Source organism: Pyrgilauda ruficollis, unplaced genomic scaffold, assembly GCF_017590135.1.
Source record: "Pyrgilauda ruficollis isolate IOZ18807 unplaced genomic scaffold, ASM1759013v1 scaffold45, whole genome shotgun sequence".
In the NCBI taxonomy this organism is placed as follows: domain Eukaryota; kingdom Metazoa; phylum Chordata; class Aves; order Passeriformes; family Passeridae; genus Pyrgilauda; species Pyrgilauda ruficollis.
Genome location: NW_024526044.1, coordinates 5,946,255 through 5,961,180, shown reverse-complemented (window position 1 = coordinate 5,961,180; position 14,926 = coordinate 5,946,255). Strand labels below are relative to the sequence as shown.

Genomic DNA, 14,926 nt, shown 5'->3' with positions numbered 1-14,926 from the left:
TTTTTTTGGTTAGTTTATTCCTGTACACCACCACAGGGGCTGCTTTTTTATAGATTTGTAATGCTTGTGCTCTAGTCTGGGCAGTGTGTTGAGCTGTGGAGTAACTTCCAGTGGTTCTCGAGTGCATAGAGAATGTTCTATGTTCTGTGCTGTGCAGGGTGTGCAGACCTGGCACAGCACGGAAATGCAAAGTAATGTGGGTACAGTTTGTTATTTGTGCCACAGTGTTAGTGCAGCTGTGTTAATGAGAACTCAAACTGGACTTTAAAGTGACACTTAAAAGTTCGCTTCAACGAGGAGCCTGGCACAGCCAGTGGATGGGACTTCCTCGAAGTAGAGACTTTAACTCTGTTTCCTTGTTTGCTTGTAAGCTGAGCCACAGCCTGGCGTGCCTCACGGTGCTGGGGCAGTGCTGCAGAGCGGAGCCTGGCTCCCGCAGCAGCACCGGCCCGGCCCGGCCCCGCAGGCTGGCACGTGTCGGTGTCTCGTCCATGTGAGCTACGGTCAGTGTTGACTTACCTGTGACCTGCAGGAGCAGTTCCTTCACCTGTGTGCAGCGCCCACGGGAACTTCTGCCACAGAGGGCAGTTCCTGCAGGTGCTGTCTCAGAGCTAAATGTCTTGGCCATTTTATTTGCATCATCCAAAGCAATCGGGCCACAGGAACTGCAGACCAGATTGCATTGAATCACGTTGGGTGTGATCATTATAAGCTAAAAACCCCCAAACATTGTAAAGGTTTTTTTGGTTTTAATTTTTTTAACATTTGTAGAACTAAAATGCTGTACATTTAAAAATTAAAAGAAACTTGCTAGGCTGAGGCTTTGTATTGCAAATTTTTCCACCTCAGAAACTCCTTACTAAACCGTTGCTGTTGGAAAGCAGGGAGCGCACTGAGAGCAGTGGGCCCAGCTTCTCCCTGCCCTCATCTGCTGCACTTGACTTTTCTCCTCGGATGGGCCTAGAGCCTGCTCTTGGGACTCTTCTGCAGCAGTCACTTGTAGCTGATGCTGTGTTTTGTAGGAACCTGGATTAAGGCCCTTGGCGCAGGGAGCTGTGCAATGCTGTTAGACCCCCTGATCCCCTCTTGGGCCTGTGTAAGAGAAGTGTCTCCTCTCCCAGACCTGCTGCAGTCACAGCCTCCTGCTGGGACACCCCGTGGCAGCGCGTGGATCCTGGGTAAGCTGACGTGAGCTCTGGATAAAAGTGGGGCTTTGCCTGAGTACCACAGTCCCTTGCTTCTCCTGTTGTCTCCTCTGTGCCTGGTGCAGCGAAGGCAGAAGACACAGCTGAAAAGGAGTTCTTGTTTCTCAGAACTGCCCCCCTTATTGCCCCAGCCTTTTAACCTTGCAGCCATTCTGCATGCAGAGCTGCCCGGGGCAGGGCAGGGAGCGCTGGGCTCTCCATCTTCCGCTCCTGGTTTCAGTGCCTGATGGCCTGACTCCCCGAGGAAGAAATGTGACTTTGTGATCCATCAGTCTTGGTTTCAGGATTAAGATCTGAAAGAATTTGTGCCAAATGTTTTTGGGAATGTTAACCTGCAAGACAGCTAAAATACCCCATTTAACTCTTATAAAAGGCTCTGTAGGAGAGTTGAATGGGAATGGGAAGCAGCCTGAAGCCATAGCAGTAATCCATCCTGTGAATTTTGTCTTTGGGATTTTTCCTATTCTAAAAGGACAGTGTGTGTGATTTGGCAGAAGCTCATGAAGCTGTTTATCCAGCCACCCTTAAATTTGTGCTGACTTTTATTTTGACTATCACAGTGAAGCTGCTGACCCGACAGTTCAGGAAGATCTTTTAATGGCTTTCTTGATGCCTTTTTTAAAAATAAAGTCTATCTGCTGGAAAGCCACAATCTGTATTAGAAATGTCAAGAATATTGTAGGCATCTGATTTTCTGGTTTAGGTTATTATGTTGGGAAAGCAGAGGTTGTATCCCAACCAAAATTTGGATTTCTTCATAGTCAGTTCTGATCTTAAAAGAACCCTGAACATAACAATGTAGCAGTGAAGAGGATGGCACGTGAAACATTTAATCTGACAAGGCCTTGTTTAGCAATTCAAGAACACTTCATCTCTTCCTGTCTCTCCTGCCCAGAGAAAAGAATGGTTCTGTGCTGGCACTTGTGAGCTGGCACATGGGAGACGCTGACAGAATCCCCCTGAGGGCTGGCAGAGAATACAAATACATTCTTCGGGGCTGTGCTACTTTAAAAAGAAATAAGTGTGTCTTTTAGCCATTTACCCTAACCCTGGCACACCTGTGAGGCTGGGCAGGACACAGGAGTGTCCCCTGATGTCCTGGGATGGGCTGTAGGGCACCAGAGCTCTGCTGCACTGCAGGGGAACAAGGAGAACTGGGACTGGAGACTTTGCTGCCCCTTGAGGAACTTCCTGAGTTCAAGGAGCCTGACTGAGCTGAAGAACTCACTTAGCTAAAGATGTTTTCCACCTGGTTTTGCCAAGGAGAGTAAAATCCAAACATAAAATTGAATAAATTTAATACTAAGTTCTGCTGCAGCTGTTGACTATCTCAGACCTCCCCACTTTCCCTTCCTTGCCAAGCTAGGCAACACAAATCATGTCTACAGTTCCTTTTGTGCTGTGCATGTGACAGGGGTTTGCAGTGTAACAAGATTAGTTTTCCCTGTAATCCTCTTAAAATGTCCTTCCTTTGATTGTCTTTTCATCTCTTGGTGTTCTGGTACTCGGTTTAACAGCACTGAGATTTATTCCACAAGTCCTGTTTGATAAGCTGCTTTCAAAAATTATTTGCCTACAAACACACTTAATAGGGAAAAAGCATTTTAACAGGAGTTGAATTAAGCATGTGCATTTCACAAACAGAAAAATAAAGAAGCATGGAGCCACGACAGGATTCTGAGCCAGTCTGGACCAGAGCTTCCTCCTGCAGGACACAGCTCTTCCTCTGCCGCGTTAGTCCCAGCTGCTCTAAAGGCTTCTGGCTGTGTCCCTGTCCCTGCGTGACTCCGTTTCAGCCCCGTCTCTCCAGAGACAGAAGTGCCTGCCTGCCCGGGGCCCCGGCTGGGCACGGGTGAGCCCGGCTGGGCACGGGTGAGCCCGGCTGAGCCCGGCTGGGCCCGGCTGGGCACGGCTGAGCACGGGTGAGCCCGGCTGGGCACGGGTGAGCCCGGCTGGGCACGGCTGAGCACGGCTGAGCCCGGCTGGGCCCGGGTGAGCCCGGCTGGGCCCGGCTGAGCCTGGGTGAGCCCGGCTGGGCCCGGCGGGCGCGGGCCGCTCGCGCTGCTGGCCCGGAAACCTTCAGCGCCCCGGGCTGGAACGTGCCCGGGCTCCCGGGGCCTGACTGCCGCCACTGCCCCTTTGCAAGGCGAGTTTCAGCTACAGCAATCACCGCTCACGGCGCTCTGGGGTTACAAACTGGGCTCTCATTCACGACACATCTTTTGCTTTCTCACGCCATCCTTTCTTTCCCCACGTTACTCAGTGGCAAGCTATTTAACGCAACATGATTTACCTGTCTAAAGCACCTGAAAACCTGAGATGTGCGCCCCAGGCAGGGGCCGGTTTCCCGGAGCCAGCCCCGAGCGGAGGCAGCGGGGTGCCCGGCCGCGATGGATGCCGCAGCGCTCGCGCCTTTCCACCAGCCACTTAACTGCTTTTTTTATTTAGCTTGTAAAAGAGAATTAAGTGTCCGAAGCCACGCTCGCCGATCCCGGTAAAGGATACCAAACGCACGACACCCCGGGCTGCGCCGCTCGCCCCGCTCCGCCTGCCCCGGCACGCCGGGCGGCGCGGCACGCGAAATGGCGGCGCCTTCCACAGCGGCGGTGCGGCCCCGCCCCCGAGCCCGGCCCCCTGCTCCAGCTGGAGCCTCAGCGGCCCCGCCCCACATGGCGGCGATGGCGGCCCCTCGGCGCGGGCAGCGGGGCGGGCCCGGGGCGGGGCCTCCGGAGCCCATAAATTCCCTCGCGCGGAGCTCCGCGGCCTCTTGCTCCGGATCGGCCGAGGTGGGTGGGGGGGCCGGTGGGTCAGGGAACGCTCGGGATTCCCGTGCCCCTTCCCTGGGGGTGGGCCGGGGCTCTGCGGGCGGGCGGCCGGAGGCGTCTCTGCCCGCCCGTCCGCTGAGGCGGCTGCCGCGCCCTGTGGCCGCCTCGCTCCCGCTCGGCCCGGGGCCTGTGCCCGGGGCCGCCTCAGCGGGCTCCGGCCGCGCTCCCCGGGCGCTCGCTGGTAGAGGTGATGACTCTTTCCCCGTCAGAGCGGCAGTGTTGACCATCGCTTTCCAAGCCAGGTCGTGTCTGATGCACCAGCGGAGCGGCCGCGGGCCGGTGCTGACCGTCCGCTGCTCCCGGTACTCACTGTGCTTTGTTTCCCCGTAGGGCGGCGGAGCCCAAGGCGCCTGCGGGAGCCCCGTGCCCGGAGCCAGGCCGGCCATGAGGGCACTTCCCCGGCGTGCGCCGGCAGGCCCGAGCCTCTGCCGGGGCCAGGCGGTAAGTCTGCAAAATACCTGCTCCGTACGGAATTAAAACAGCACTTATTTAAATGTGCTCTTTCAGAGCAGTTGCTGAGTTACCCGGGCCGCGCCTTGCCGGGGTGGTGTCGCTGGAGGGCAGCGGGTCCGTCCCGCAGCGGCCCGTGCTGCGCCTGCCGGTGCCGTGGCCGCGGGCGGCGCGGCGCCTGCCGGCGGGAACGGGAGCCGCACGTGGACACAGACCTGCGGCTGCGAGAGGCGGTAGTAATGGGTTAATCTCTGTCTCATGCCTCTTCTGTTAAATGTCTTGGCTGTTTTGAACTCTGCTCTAGAACACCCATACATTGCTGTTCTCCGTTTTTTGGGAATATTTCCCTGTCCTGTGTACTTGCAGAGCATGCCAACCAGCCACATTTTGGGGGAAGACTTTACGTGAACTCACTCCCTCATTGTCTATAGTTCTGCCAGGGAAGGTGGGAGTGTGGCTCAGCTGCAGTGGGTGTGCAGCCACAGCTCCTAGGGACTTGCTGGTGTAAGTGATGACTGAATTTTTTCCCCATCAGAGCGACAGTGTTGATTTCTTGCTGTTCAAGCCAGATCATGTCTGATGCACCAGCAGGGAAATGCTGCTGTGTCCCACACCCTGGTGTTAACAAATGCCCAGAATATTGCAGTCGGGGCTGTGATGCTGATGGTTCCCTTTGTCTTTACCCCCAGGGCACTGTGAAGGCAGAAGTGGGGGGGACGAGCCTTGGGGAGACCTGAAGTTCAGGCTGCAGCAAAGAGGTGTGTGATGTGGGCAGTTGTTTGGTTTGCTCCACCATGCCTGAATCTCTAGCAAATAATGGTAAGTCTTTGAAGTAAGTGAATCACATTTGATTAAATTTATAAAGGAGAATAGGAGGGGAAGGGATAAAAATACCTTTCTGCAAGGAAGTTTGTTCCAGTTTATCCCTAGAGACCGTAGTGATGAGTGTTAGCCTAGGTTTTGTAGAAGTGAGAGTACAGGGATTTTCCTCCTGCAGAAGCACTGCTTTGAGGTCCTTTGGGCCTCTTGTTCCTCATGTCCAAAGTGAATGGCAGTCAGCAGGCCAGGAAGCTGCACGCTGCCGCTGTGTGCTGAGCTGCAGCAGCGTGGTGGCTTACAGCTCTGTCCTGTTTGCTTCCCTGCTGCACTGTGTTCAGAGGGCTCATTTTGAGGGCACTGCACGGACACTGTGGGTGGTGGGCAGCCCCGAGCAGCCGCCCCAGTAAGGAACAGGAGCCTCTGGTGAAGTGTCCCTGTGGGAGGTGCTGCTGGCAAGGCTCTGCTGCCCTGACCCTTGCTGCCAGCTTAAGGGGGTGCCAAGGATTGCCAGTGTGGGCATGGCTCTGCCACTTCCTCTGTTAGCTGCTGGTGCCTGTGGCTCTGCCAGGGAAGGTGGGAGTGTGGCTCAGCTGCAGTGGGTGTGCAGCCACAGCTCCTAGGGACTTGCTGGTGTAAGTGATGACTGAATTTTTTCCCCATCAGAGCGACAGTGTTGATTTCTTGCTGTTCAAGCCAGATCATGTCTGATGCACCAGCAGGGAAATGCTGCTGTGTCCCACACCCTGACAGGGTCTGGTGCTGACAGTTCTATTTGCTTTTACCCCCAGGGCACTGTGAAGGCAGAAGTGGGGGGGACGAGCCTTGGGGAGACCTGAAGTTCAGGCTGCAGCTGACAATGAAGAGGTGTGGATGAGGACATTGTCTGGTTTGCTCCACCATGTGTGCCCCTTTGTCAGGGGAGAATGGTGAGTCTTTAATTCACCTATGTTCACTGGCTTTAATAAAGAAAAAGGGAAAGAACACCTTTTTCCAAGGAAGTTGCTTCTGCAGTGCCTTGACAAGTCCCTGGATGTTTGGCAGAGTGGGGATTAGTATTGCAGAAGGGGCCCTTGTTAGTGCTGAAACCTGAGTATCCATGTTAAAAAAACTCCAGTTTCCTGCAGGGAAGTTCCTGTTAGTTGAAGTTCTTTCCAAAGTTCTCAAATTCAAGGCAGAGAAGTCTGAAAGTTTTCAATTCAGCTTCAGGGGCATAAATGTAATGTTTTTGTTTTGCCCTATTTAAGCAGTGTTAAAACAAGGTACTTCCTGCAGAGTCCAAGAGCTTTTGTTCTTCACAGTTTTTGGGTTCACTCCCCCCACTGGGAGGTTCTCAATGTCTTGAGAAGTGGATGAAGTCTCTTGCAAACACATGTGCTTTCAGCAGTGTGTTTGTAAGAGAGGGATTGCTTTTGGTGTTCTTTTTGTTACTTGAAGATAAACTGTGACATCTGAATACCTGTCTGTCTGGTTAGCATTTCGCTATTTTTTTAGAAAATGTGCTTAACAGAACTTACTCAGATCAACAGCTGTTGCCACTGGCTCATCCAGTTCCAGCCTCCTGTTGCTGTTGAGAGCAGCTGCTCTGTCTGCGGGGAGGCTGGAGTCTCCCAAGAGCAGGATTGTGCCCTCTCTGTGAGCAAGAGGGTGCAAGTACTGAGTTCAAAGGGTGGAGCTGGTTGAGCTGACATGCTTCTCTGTCACTCTCTGCTCTGTTAGTTCCTGTCAGGTCCTGCTCTGAAAGCTCCCACAGTGCAGTTTGAGTTCATCCTGTTTGGAGTGCCTGGCAAGGAGGGAACGCTCTGTTAGTTCCTGAAAGCTCCCACAGTGCAGTTTGAGTTCATCCTGTTTGGAGTGCCTGGCAAGGAGGGAACTTTTTCTCTTTACAGAGCAGCCATTGTCTAGTGGTTTTTATGTGGGCTGTGGTGGATTTTAAAGCTGTATATTTGCTGTTGTGGTACAGTGGATAGACAAAATGTCTGTTCTCTTTACAGGTTGAGATTTATAAAAAGTTGTCCTGGGCCCTGCTGGAGTTTCAGTGTTCTGCTCAAGATGGACGGTTCTGCTGCTGCCTGGGATCCTCCTTCCAGCCCCAGCATTCCCATACCCTGCAATAGCTCTGACCTCTCAGAGCTGTCAGGAGTGATGAATTTGTGTCCTGCCAGCTTAGATGGAGGCTGTTGCATTTTCTGTCCCCAGGGTACAAGGCATGTAACTGGAATGGATTCTGGAACTGGCTGCATGTTCAGTGCAGTTGGATGCATTTTTCTGCAGGGGCTGCATTCCCTGCCTGGCAGCTCGTGTCAGAAAAGGCAAGGAGGCCTCTCCTGGAGCAGCTGTCAGTACGGGAGGTGGCCTTGTGGGCAAGGAAGGGTCAGGCTGTGGTTCTCCCCTGCTGCCCAGAAAGCTGCAGTGCTGTATCCCTGGCAAGGGCACAGTGTGTTTCTGTACTGTTGGAAGCCTGGTTTTAATAAAATCTTGATGATGAGTGAGTTTGGCTGGTAACTGAAATTCTCTTGACCCATGTTTGACAGCACGCTCCTGGATCTCTCAGTGGTTTGGGGAGTTGGCACAGCACCAGTGTGCTGCTGTGAGTGGTGCTGGAGCTGCCTGCCTCAAGCCGAGAGGTGTCTCACGGCAGCAGGGCTCCACATACCCTGAGCAGAAGTGCTTGGCTGAGCCTTGTGGCTGCTGCTGTGCTGCAGGTCTGGGGAAGGGTGCAGTCTGTGCTCAGCTTCTGCTTAATTAAATCAATTCAGTGGTTCTGGGATGGAACTTGAGGTGTCTGAGCTGATAGTGGCCTTTGGCACATGTATGCTTAGTAGGAAACAGCAGTGATGGAAAACCAGCTAGTATTCAACATTCAAAGCAGTCTTCAATTAAATTGAGTAGAGATTTTTCTTATTCAATTAATGTAAGCAGCCTGATCTCTTAAAACTGCTTACTGGTGAGGGACCAGAACTCTGCTAATACAATTACCTCCATTAATGTAATGAGCAGACCTACCAGCACATTCTGCAGGGAGGAGAGTGCGTGTGCAGAGGGAGCTGGAGGGACATGCAGCTGAAACATGTTCTTGGCGTGTTTTATTGCCTCTGCAAGAGCAGTCGCTCGGGTCAGGTTTCCAGCTTTGCTGCTATTGCGTATATGCATCAGGATGAAGTCTAAAACTCTTGGTAGGTTACTAATTACCCTGGTTGGTAGGTTAATCCCAGGCAACCCCTGAATGCTGGAGGGGCGGTTTGGGCACCTGGGGGCAGGGTTTGGGTACCTGGGGGCAGGGTTTGGGCACCTGGGGCAGGGTTTGTGCACCTGGGGGCAGGGTTTGGGCACCTGGGAACAGGGTTTGGGTACCTGGGGCAGGGTTTGGGCACCTGGGGCAGGGTTTGGGCACCGGCGGACCTGCGGCCCGCAGGGGGCGCTGTGCCCGGCCCGCAGGGGGCGCTGTGACCGGCCCGCAGGGGGCGCTGTGCTGCCGCTGCCGCCCCTCAGGGCGGCGCCAGCCCGGCCCGGCCTGCGGGCACCCGGGGCCCCGGACCCGCTGCGGTGTCCCCAGAGCCCCCCGGTCTGCTGCGGTGTCCCCAGAGCAGCCGTGACAGAAGCTCCTGGGGCATGGGGAGCCGGTACAGACACTGCTTGGGCTGTAGCAGCCTTGGGGGGACAGATAACCCGTTAGAAAATCTCTTACTGCAGTGCTTTGGCAAGAGGTGGGGATGAGGAGGTTTAACTCGGAATTGAAAGCAGGCTGACTTTTGCTGGCCCCGGTCAGCTCCCGGGTTTGTCTGCTGGATGGTTTGAACGAGACGGGGTCAGCAGTGTTCGGGCACAGGCTGGCTCCGGCTGCTCCTGCCCTGCCCAGCCGCGCTCCTGCCGGGCCGGGCTCTGCTGGGCCAGGCCCAGCTCTGCTCCTGCCGGGCCGGGCTCTGCTGGGCCGGGCCCAGCTCTGCTCCAGCAGCTGCCGCAGAAACAGACCTCGCTGGTGGTACTTGTGTAACTTCCTAAACTGAAGCCTGCAGTCACTCACTGGGCTGGTGTGTTTCAGCAAATGTTTACTTTTCCCAAACAGATCTGTTTCTTGGTGCCATGAGCATTTGAGAGAAAAATAGCGCAGATTATTTCTCTGTCTGATGTTGCTTTTAATAGAAATTTTCATACACAGGGAGAGTTGTAACATTTGTATTCCCAAAGACCCAGGCATATTTTGACTGCATGGACCGAGATCCAATTTTCCTAATCACACAGGGCCAGTCAAAATTGCAGTATTTATGTGGACCCATAGCTTTCTGAAGCTAATTTTCATTCAGTCTGTGTATCTCAGAATAGCGTGAAGGTGTTCCTCCTCCCGCAGCTGCAGGCAGGGGATGTGGAGCAGGCAGCAGAGTGCCGGGCCTGGGGCTGCTCTTACTGCCCCGCCGGGAATCGCGCAAGAGCCGCGCCCTGGCCCTGCGAACGAATCAGCTGCGCAATGCAATCTCCCTGTGAATGTCCTTCCCGCTCTAGATCAAGAACGAGACATGCCTTGGTTAAACGACTTACCCGAGGGCACACAGTGACTCATTGGCAGAGGCAGCAATTAACACGGTATCTTTAAATTCCTGCTTCCGAGACCCCATAGCTGCTGATTTCTAGAGCTCTTCCCTCTCCCAGCCTTCGTGCCTCTAGCTCAATGAAGGATTTGCCACGCGTGCAATTTCCAAGCTGACAATATCTGACCACTGCCAAGAAAATGAGATGCCTGTTCTTTGCTGCAGACATCTATGATATACAAAGAAGCTAACGCTCTATTTCTTATATTTTTTGAACATTTTACCATGTTATGCCTGAGCTGATGCAGTGCCAGGTCTCCTCTGTGCCCATGCCTCCAAAATTGTACATGCTGAAGGTGTTAACCTGTCCTTTTCTGTTTTTCTAGAAACATCTTTGCTGCAGTTTCCCTGAAATGGGAACACTGTCCATACCCAGTCTTAGTACAATAACATAATCACTTCCAAAAAAAAAGTCCGTGGGTGGATTTTATAAATCCCAGTTCAGTGTTCAGCAAGGTATAACATCTGTTGTGATCAATATTTTAGAGCAAGCCTCTTTGATTAAAAAGTTACAGTAAAGCCCTTTGCTTTGTACTGAATAGCTAAATAATTCACAGGAGCGGCTGTAATCTCTCTAAGCTTCTTGTATTTCGAATTAAGAAGAAAATTCAGGGTAATTTTGTAGAGAGGTAGCATAGCCAGCCGGATCATTGTCCTTAGGAGCTGCTGTACTGGCAGCAAAGTACTTTCCATTCTTAATGGCTCCTGAGGTATGCTGGAGTCAAATCCGGCAAAAAACTTGGTCTCCTCTATCATCTGCTTTTGACGATAACGTGTCGATAATCTGGTGGGCAAATGCCAGCAGCCAGCGCTGAAGAGTTTCGGTTTGGTGAGTCCACAGACAGGGGCAGTGGGGTGGCACAGCCGGCACGAGGCGAGGGCGGCGGAGCGAGAGGAGCGAGCGGCACCTGCGGCCGGGACCGCAGCGAGCGGGGCCGGGCAGCGAGCCGAGCCGAGCCGGGCCGGGCTGTCCCCGCAGTGTCCCCGGGCTGCGCCGCCCGCGGGCTCTGCTGCCCCGGCCGCGACCGCGCCTGCCTGGGCGCCGGCCGGCGGCCCGACGGCTCCGCCGGGCCCTGCTACTGCGACCAGGCGTGTGCCCGCAGCCTGGACTGCTGCCACGACTACGGCCAGGCCTGCCCGGGTGAGCGACTGCGGCACCGCCGGGCTCAGCGCGCCCGTGGGGAGGCGGGGGAGCCTGGAGGAGAACTGCTGAGAGCTGCCCAAGACAGCTGCGGGACGGCTCTGAAATAAGGACGGATGTACTGAGCTATGTCAAAAAGTGCTATTTCTGCAGCAGGCATTTCGCTGGCATCATTCCTGTAACCTTCCACATCCCCGTTTGCTGTTGTCGCCCCAGTTGTCCCCTGCGTGGTCTCTCAGTGGAGTGCCTGGAGTGGCTGCGCAGAGCCTTGCAAGACAACCTGTCAGGTCCGGACGAGGCACATCGTCCAGGAGCCCAGGAACGGGGGAGCAGCGTGTCCTGCTCTGGAGCAGAGGGCTGGCTGTGTGGAGTACTGGACTCGGCGAGGAGCAGAGTGCCAGCACTCCCTCAGTAAGTCCCCTGCAAGGTGCCTGGGTAGGCGTGGGGAGGACTCTGGTCTGGGTCAGCAGAGCTGTTTCTTCCTCTGTTTGAAGAATTGTTTTTAGACACTGGTGTGTTTGCCATGGGCCTGCCTGGGCTAACTGAGAGCTGAGCTCTTCACACAGGAGCTTAGGCACGTCCTTCCCAGGACTGGTGCAAGTGGTGCCTACCATTTGCTGTGATCCACTGTGTCTCAGACAAGAGATGTTACAGGTCTGCTGTGCTCTCACTTATACAGGTGCAAATCTTTGGAAATTTTGATGAGATTGGCAGATTTGTGTCTGTTTAAACTGTTGTGTGTTACACACTTTTCCCCCCATTAATATATACATTTATTTATTATTTATTATTATATATTTACTTATTTATTAATATATATTTAGTATTATATTAATTATTAATTATTTTAATATATTAGATATTAAAATAGATATTTAAATATAATATAGTAAAATAACTATATGGTTATATATAATGATATATAAAATATAGATAGAATTCTATAAAATATATAATTAATATATTATGTAATGTATATTATATATTTATTATAATATATATTTGTTATTATATGTTTATTTATTATTTTCTATACGATTATTTATTTAAGGACTTACCTGCAAAAAGTTGCAAAGGAGTGATGCCTCTCAGTGCTGAGATACGTCTTGTGTGCACTGGAGCAGAGTGCAGGCAAGGGAGAACTCTGGATAATTTCTGGAGAAAAAGCCTGGGTTTAGTTTGTTCAAATCAGGTTTTCATGGAACACCTTTACTGATTTTTTAGAAGAATTGCTTGTAATTTTTTTTGTTGTTTTGGGTTCAAAATCTGTCCAGTCTGGATGTCAGCTGCAGGTGACCTCTTCAAACGTGTTGAGAGCTGGCATTAAGTGGATATTGCCTCCTCCTCTGTCTCTGGCTGTTCCCTTAAGTAGGCTTACTCTGCTCAGGCAAAAATCTGGCAGCTGTGCAGATTCTCTGCTCAGTGGAACGGTTGTCAGTGATAGATAGTAAGAAAATACAAAGTTAGAATTGTTTTTGTCTCCTGCTAAAGCTAAAACCTTATGACATCAAAAGCCAACCCTTTCTGTTTTGCAGACATAATGAGCCTCAGAGCAGCACTGCCACTGACGCTCTGTCCCCTTTCTCTTTGGTACCACAGTCCCAGCATTAATAACTGCGGGAGGGTTTGGAAAAGCGAGGCAGAGAAGAGCTGCAGCTGACGGCAGTGAAAGGGCAGGGTAAGTCGGAGGCTCAGCTCAGGGACTCAGCTGTACTCCACCCGCAGAGTCTCTCTGGTGCACGTGGGAGAGCATCACCAGGAAAACCTTTACAGAGCAGGTCTTAGCTCCCATCACAACCTGCCCTACAAAATCCATTCTGAGTAACTGAGAGGAGAAGACAGAGGAAATGTGGCTCAGCAAGTGGATACCAGTCTTGGAATTAGATTAGTCAAATGCTTGACCAGTCTTTGTCCCTGTTGGTAAAAACAGGTGCCAGTCATACCTGATACTTTTTATATGTTAGCTGAAAACCTCAGCAGAGTAGTTTTATTCCCCATTTAACCTTGTCAAAATGCAGGTGCATGACATGTTCTGCTCTTAATGACCTTGGACGGGGGGATTTTTTGGTTTGGTTTGTTTTTTCTTAATCAGTGTTCTGTGGTCCTGCAGGTGAGTGCTGCCCTGGCAGCCCCTTGCAGGCCTGCCCTGCTGTTTGAGCTGACCGGGCTGTTGGCCTGCAGGTACTGTGTGCAGTTCCAGCTGGTGGCCCTGGCGCCGGGCTGCGGGCACAGGCAGCCCCGGCACGGCCGCTGGACGCGCGAGCTCGGCGAGGGCCGCACGGTGTGCGTGGAGTGCCAGCAGCCAGCCCTGCAGCCAGCCCTGCAGCCAGCCCAGCAGCCAGCCCTGCAGCCAGCCCTGCAGCCCCTGCGGCAGCGGTGCCGCAGGGACGGCTCCGGCAGCCGCCAGTGAGAGCTCTTCCTCGTGTCTGTGTGTTGAGTTTGTCGTTCTCCTCCCTCGGGCCGCTTGTTCCGGGGTCACGCTGCGCTGCACGCAGCTCTCTGGAGAAGCTGGGGGTCTCTGGGCTGTCTGTGGGCAGCTCTCTGGATCCAGTCGTGGTTGCTGTGCTTCTCCAGAGGTCAGGGCTGGGAGATACCCATGTGGGAGATTTCCCTAAAGCACTGAATGATAAAATCTGGGAAGGGGTGCAGTGCTACAGAAAGATGTCTGTTCCTGTCACTGTTAGGTTTCACTTCACACTAGTACAACCTGTGGGCCTCACTGTGGCTGCTGCTGCTGCTTTGCAGTGGTAGAGAGGCAGAATCGGGCCCATTTTGTCTGCTAACAGAATGGATGTTATCAGACTAAATAGGATTTACTGGGCGGTTCAAGCCCTGTGGTACCTCGTGGTGGCTGCCCTGCAGTGGAGGTGCAGCTCCTTTTCTCTCACCTGTAATGACTGTGTTTCAGGAACCAGCTGCTGCACTGGCAGGCGATGGGGAACCATCGCTGCAGGGGAACCTGGAGGAGGATTCGCCAGCTGGGCACTTGTTCCTGCCCTTCTGTTCACAGCTTCTTGTTCATCTGACTTCTCCTGGCAGTCCCAGCAAGCCCAGCGTGCCGCAGCAGCAGGAGCCCCAGCCAAAGAATGACTTCTCCATGTCAGGGGCTTTGCTTTCCCTGCCCTTCCAGAGCACCTGGAATCCTCTCTGGCTGTGTGTGCTCCTCAGTTTCCAAGGAAATCAGGCTGGGAAGCGCCGATCTCTTTTTTCCCTGAGAGAATCTTGTCTGACCTTGATGCCCTCTTGCAATTCCTCATTTCTTGAAAGGAATGAGAATTTACCAAATAACAAATCAAACAGAAAAGGCCATAAGAAGCCAGGTTTAATTATTCTTTTAAAAAAATCTTAATGAAGAATCAACAATGCAAAACAAATTAATCCAAGTGCCTTCTTTTTGTGGCAGCAGCACTTTGTGGATACTTCCTGCTCGTGTTTGTGTATCTGTTCCTTCTATTTTCATCCTCCCTGGTCTCATAATTTCATTTAGCCCTCAGTCTTACAGCAGGTTGGTCTTGTGCTGTTGAAGTAATGACAGAACTTAGAAATGTGCTTGTCAAATCTGTGAGAATAGGGACAAACTGGCCCTTGGACTGAAGTTTCTAGGAACATCTCTGAGCTGGCCCAAAATGCAATGCAGTCCTGGGGCTCTAAATAGGAAGTCAGCTCAGCTGTGCCAGGAGTGCTGACTATAGCCATGTGGTTTTGACTGAGAAATACTTGAAATATTTTCCTTATATTCTGCTGACTAATATTCATATTTTTCTATAAATGAAAATAAAGGAGACTGGAGATATTCTCCCAATGTCTGTCTGTTTGGTTAATCTGTGTGGTGCCATCTCTTTAGCTTCTTAACCTAATTTGTTCGAGACAGGAACTCACTGCAGGGTGAGATCGAGGTCACCC

The 14,926-nt window shown here is 52.4% G+C and overlaps 1 protein-coding gene, 1 long non-coding RNA gene and 3 other non-coding genes across 6 annotated transcripts; all 5 read left to right on the top strand.

Moving 5' to 3' along the window:
• Window positions 1–3,963: 3,963 nt before the first annotated feature.
• Window positions 3,964–7,788, top strand: LOC121359550. Of its 2 annotated transcripts, none has more exons than XR_005956059.1 (5): window positions 3,964–3,991; window positions 4,361–4,471; window positions 5,170–5,299; window positions 6,088–6,225; window positions 7,291–7,788. It is a non-coding gene; the product is annotated as an uncharacterized LOC121359550 (long non-coding RNA). The 2 variants fall into 2 exon arrangements; XR_005956058.1 differs by lacking the exon at window positions 3,964–3,991 and adding an exon at window positions 3,998–4,272.
• On the top strand, window positions 4,208–4,292 carry LOC121359573. Its single transcript, XR_005956063.1, has one exon. It is a non-coding gene; the product is annotated as a small nucleolar SNORD12/SNORD106 (small nucleolar RNA).
• Window positions 4,979–5,069, top strand: LOC121359572. The gene has a single exon (XR_005956062.1). It is a non-coding gene; the product is annotated as a small nucleolar SNORD12/SNORD106 (small nucleolar RNA).
• On the top strand, window positions 5,926–6,016 carry LOC121359570. The gene has a single exon (XR_005956061.1). It is a non-coding gene; the product is annotated as a small nucleolar SNORD12/SNORD106 (small nucleolar RNA).
• Window positions 7,789–10,677: 2,889 nt separating the features above from the next.
• LOC121359465 (somatomedin-B and thrombospondin type-1 domain-containing protein-like) lies at window positions 10,678–14,758 on the top strand. Its single transcript, XM_041478411.1, has 6 exons — window positions 10,678–10,711; window positions 10,862–11,023; window positions 11,240–11,434; window positions 12,623–12,701; window positions 13,205–13,429; window positions 13,932–14,758. The coding sequence occupies exons 1-6, from the start codon at window positions 10,678–10,680 to the stop codon at window positions 14,047–14,049; spliced, it is 813 nt and encodes a 270-aa protein (XP_041334345.1). The 3' UTR covers window positions 14,050–14,758.
• The last annotated feature ends 168 nt before the right edge of the window (window positions 14,759–14,926 follow it).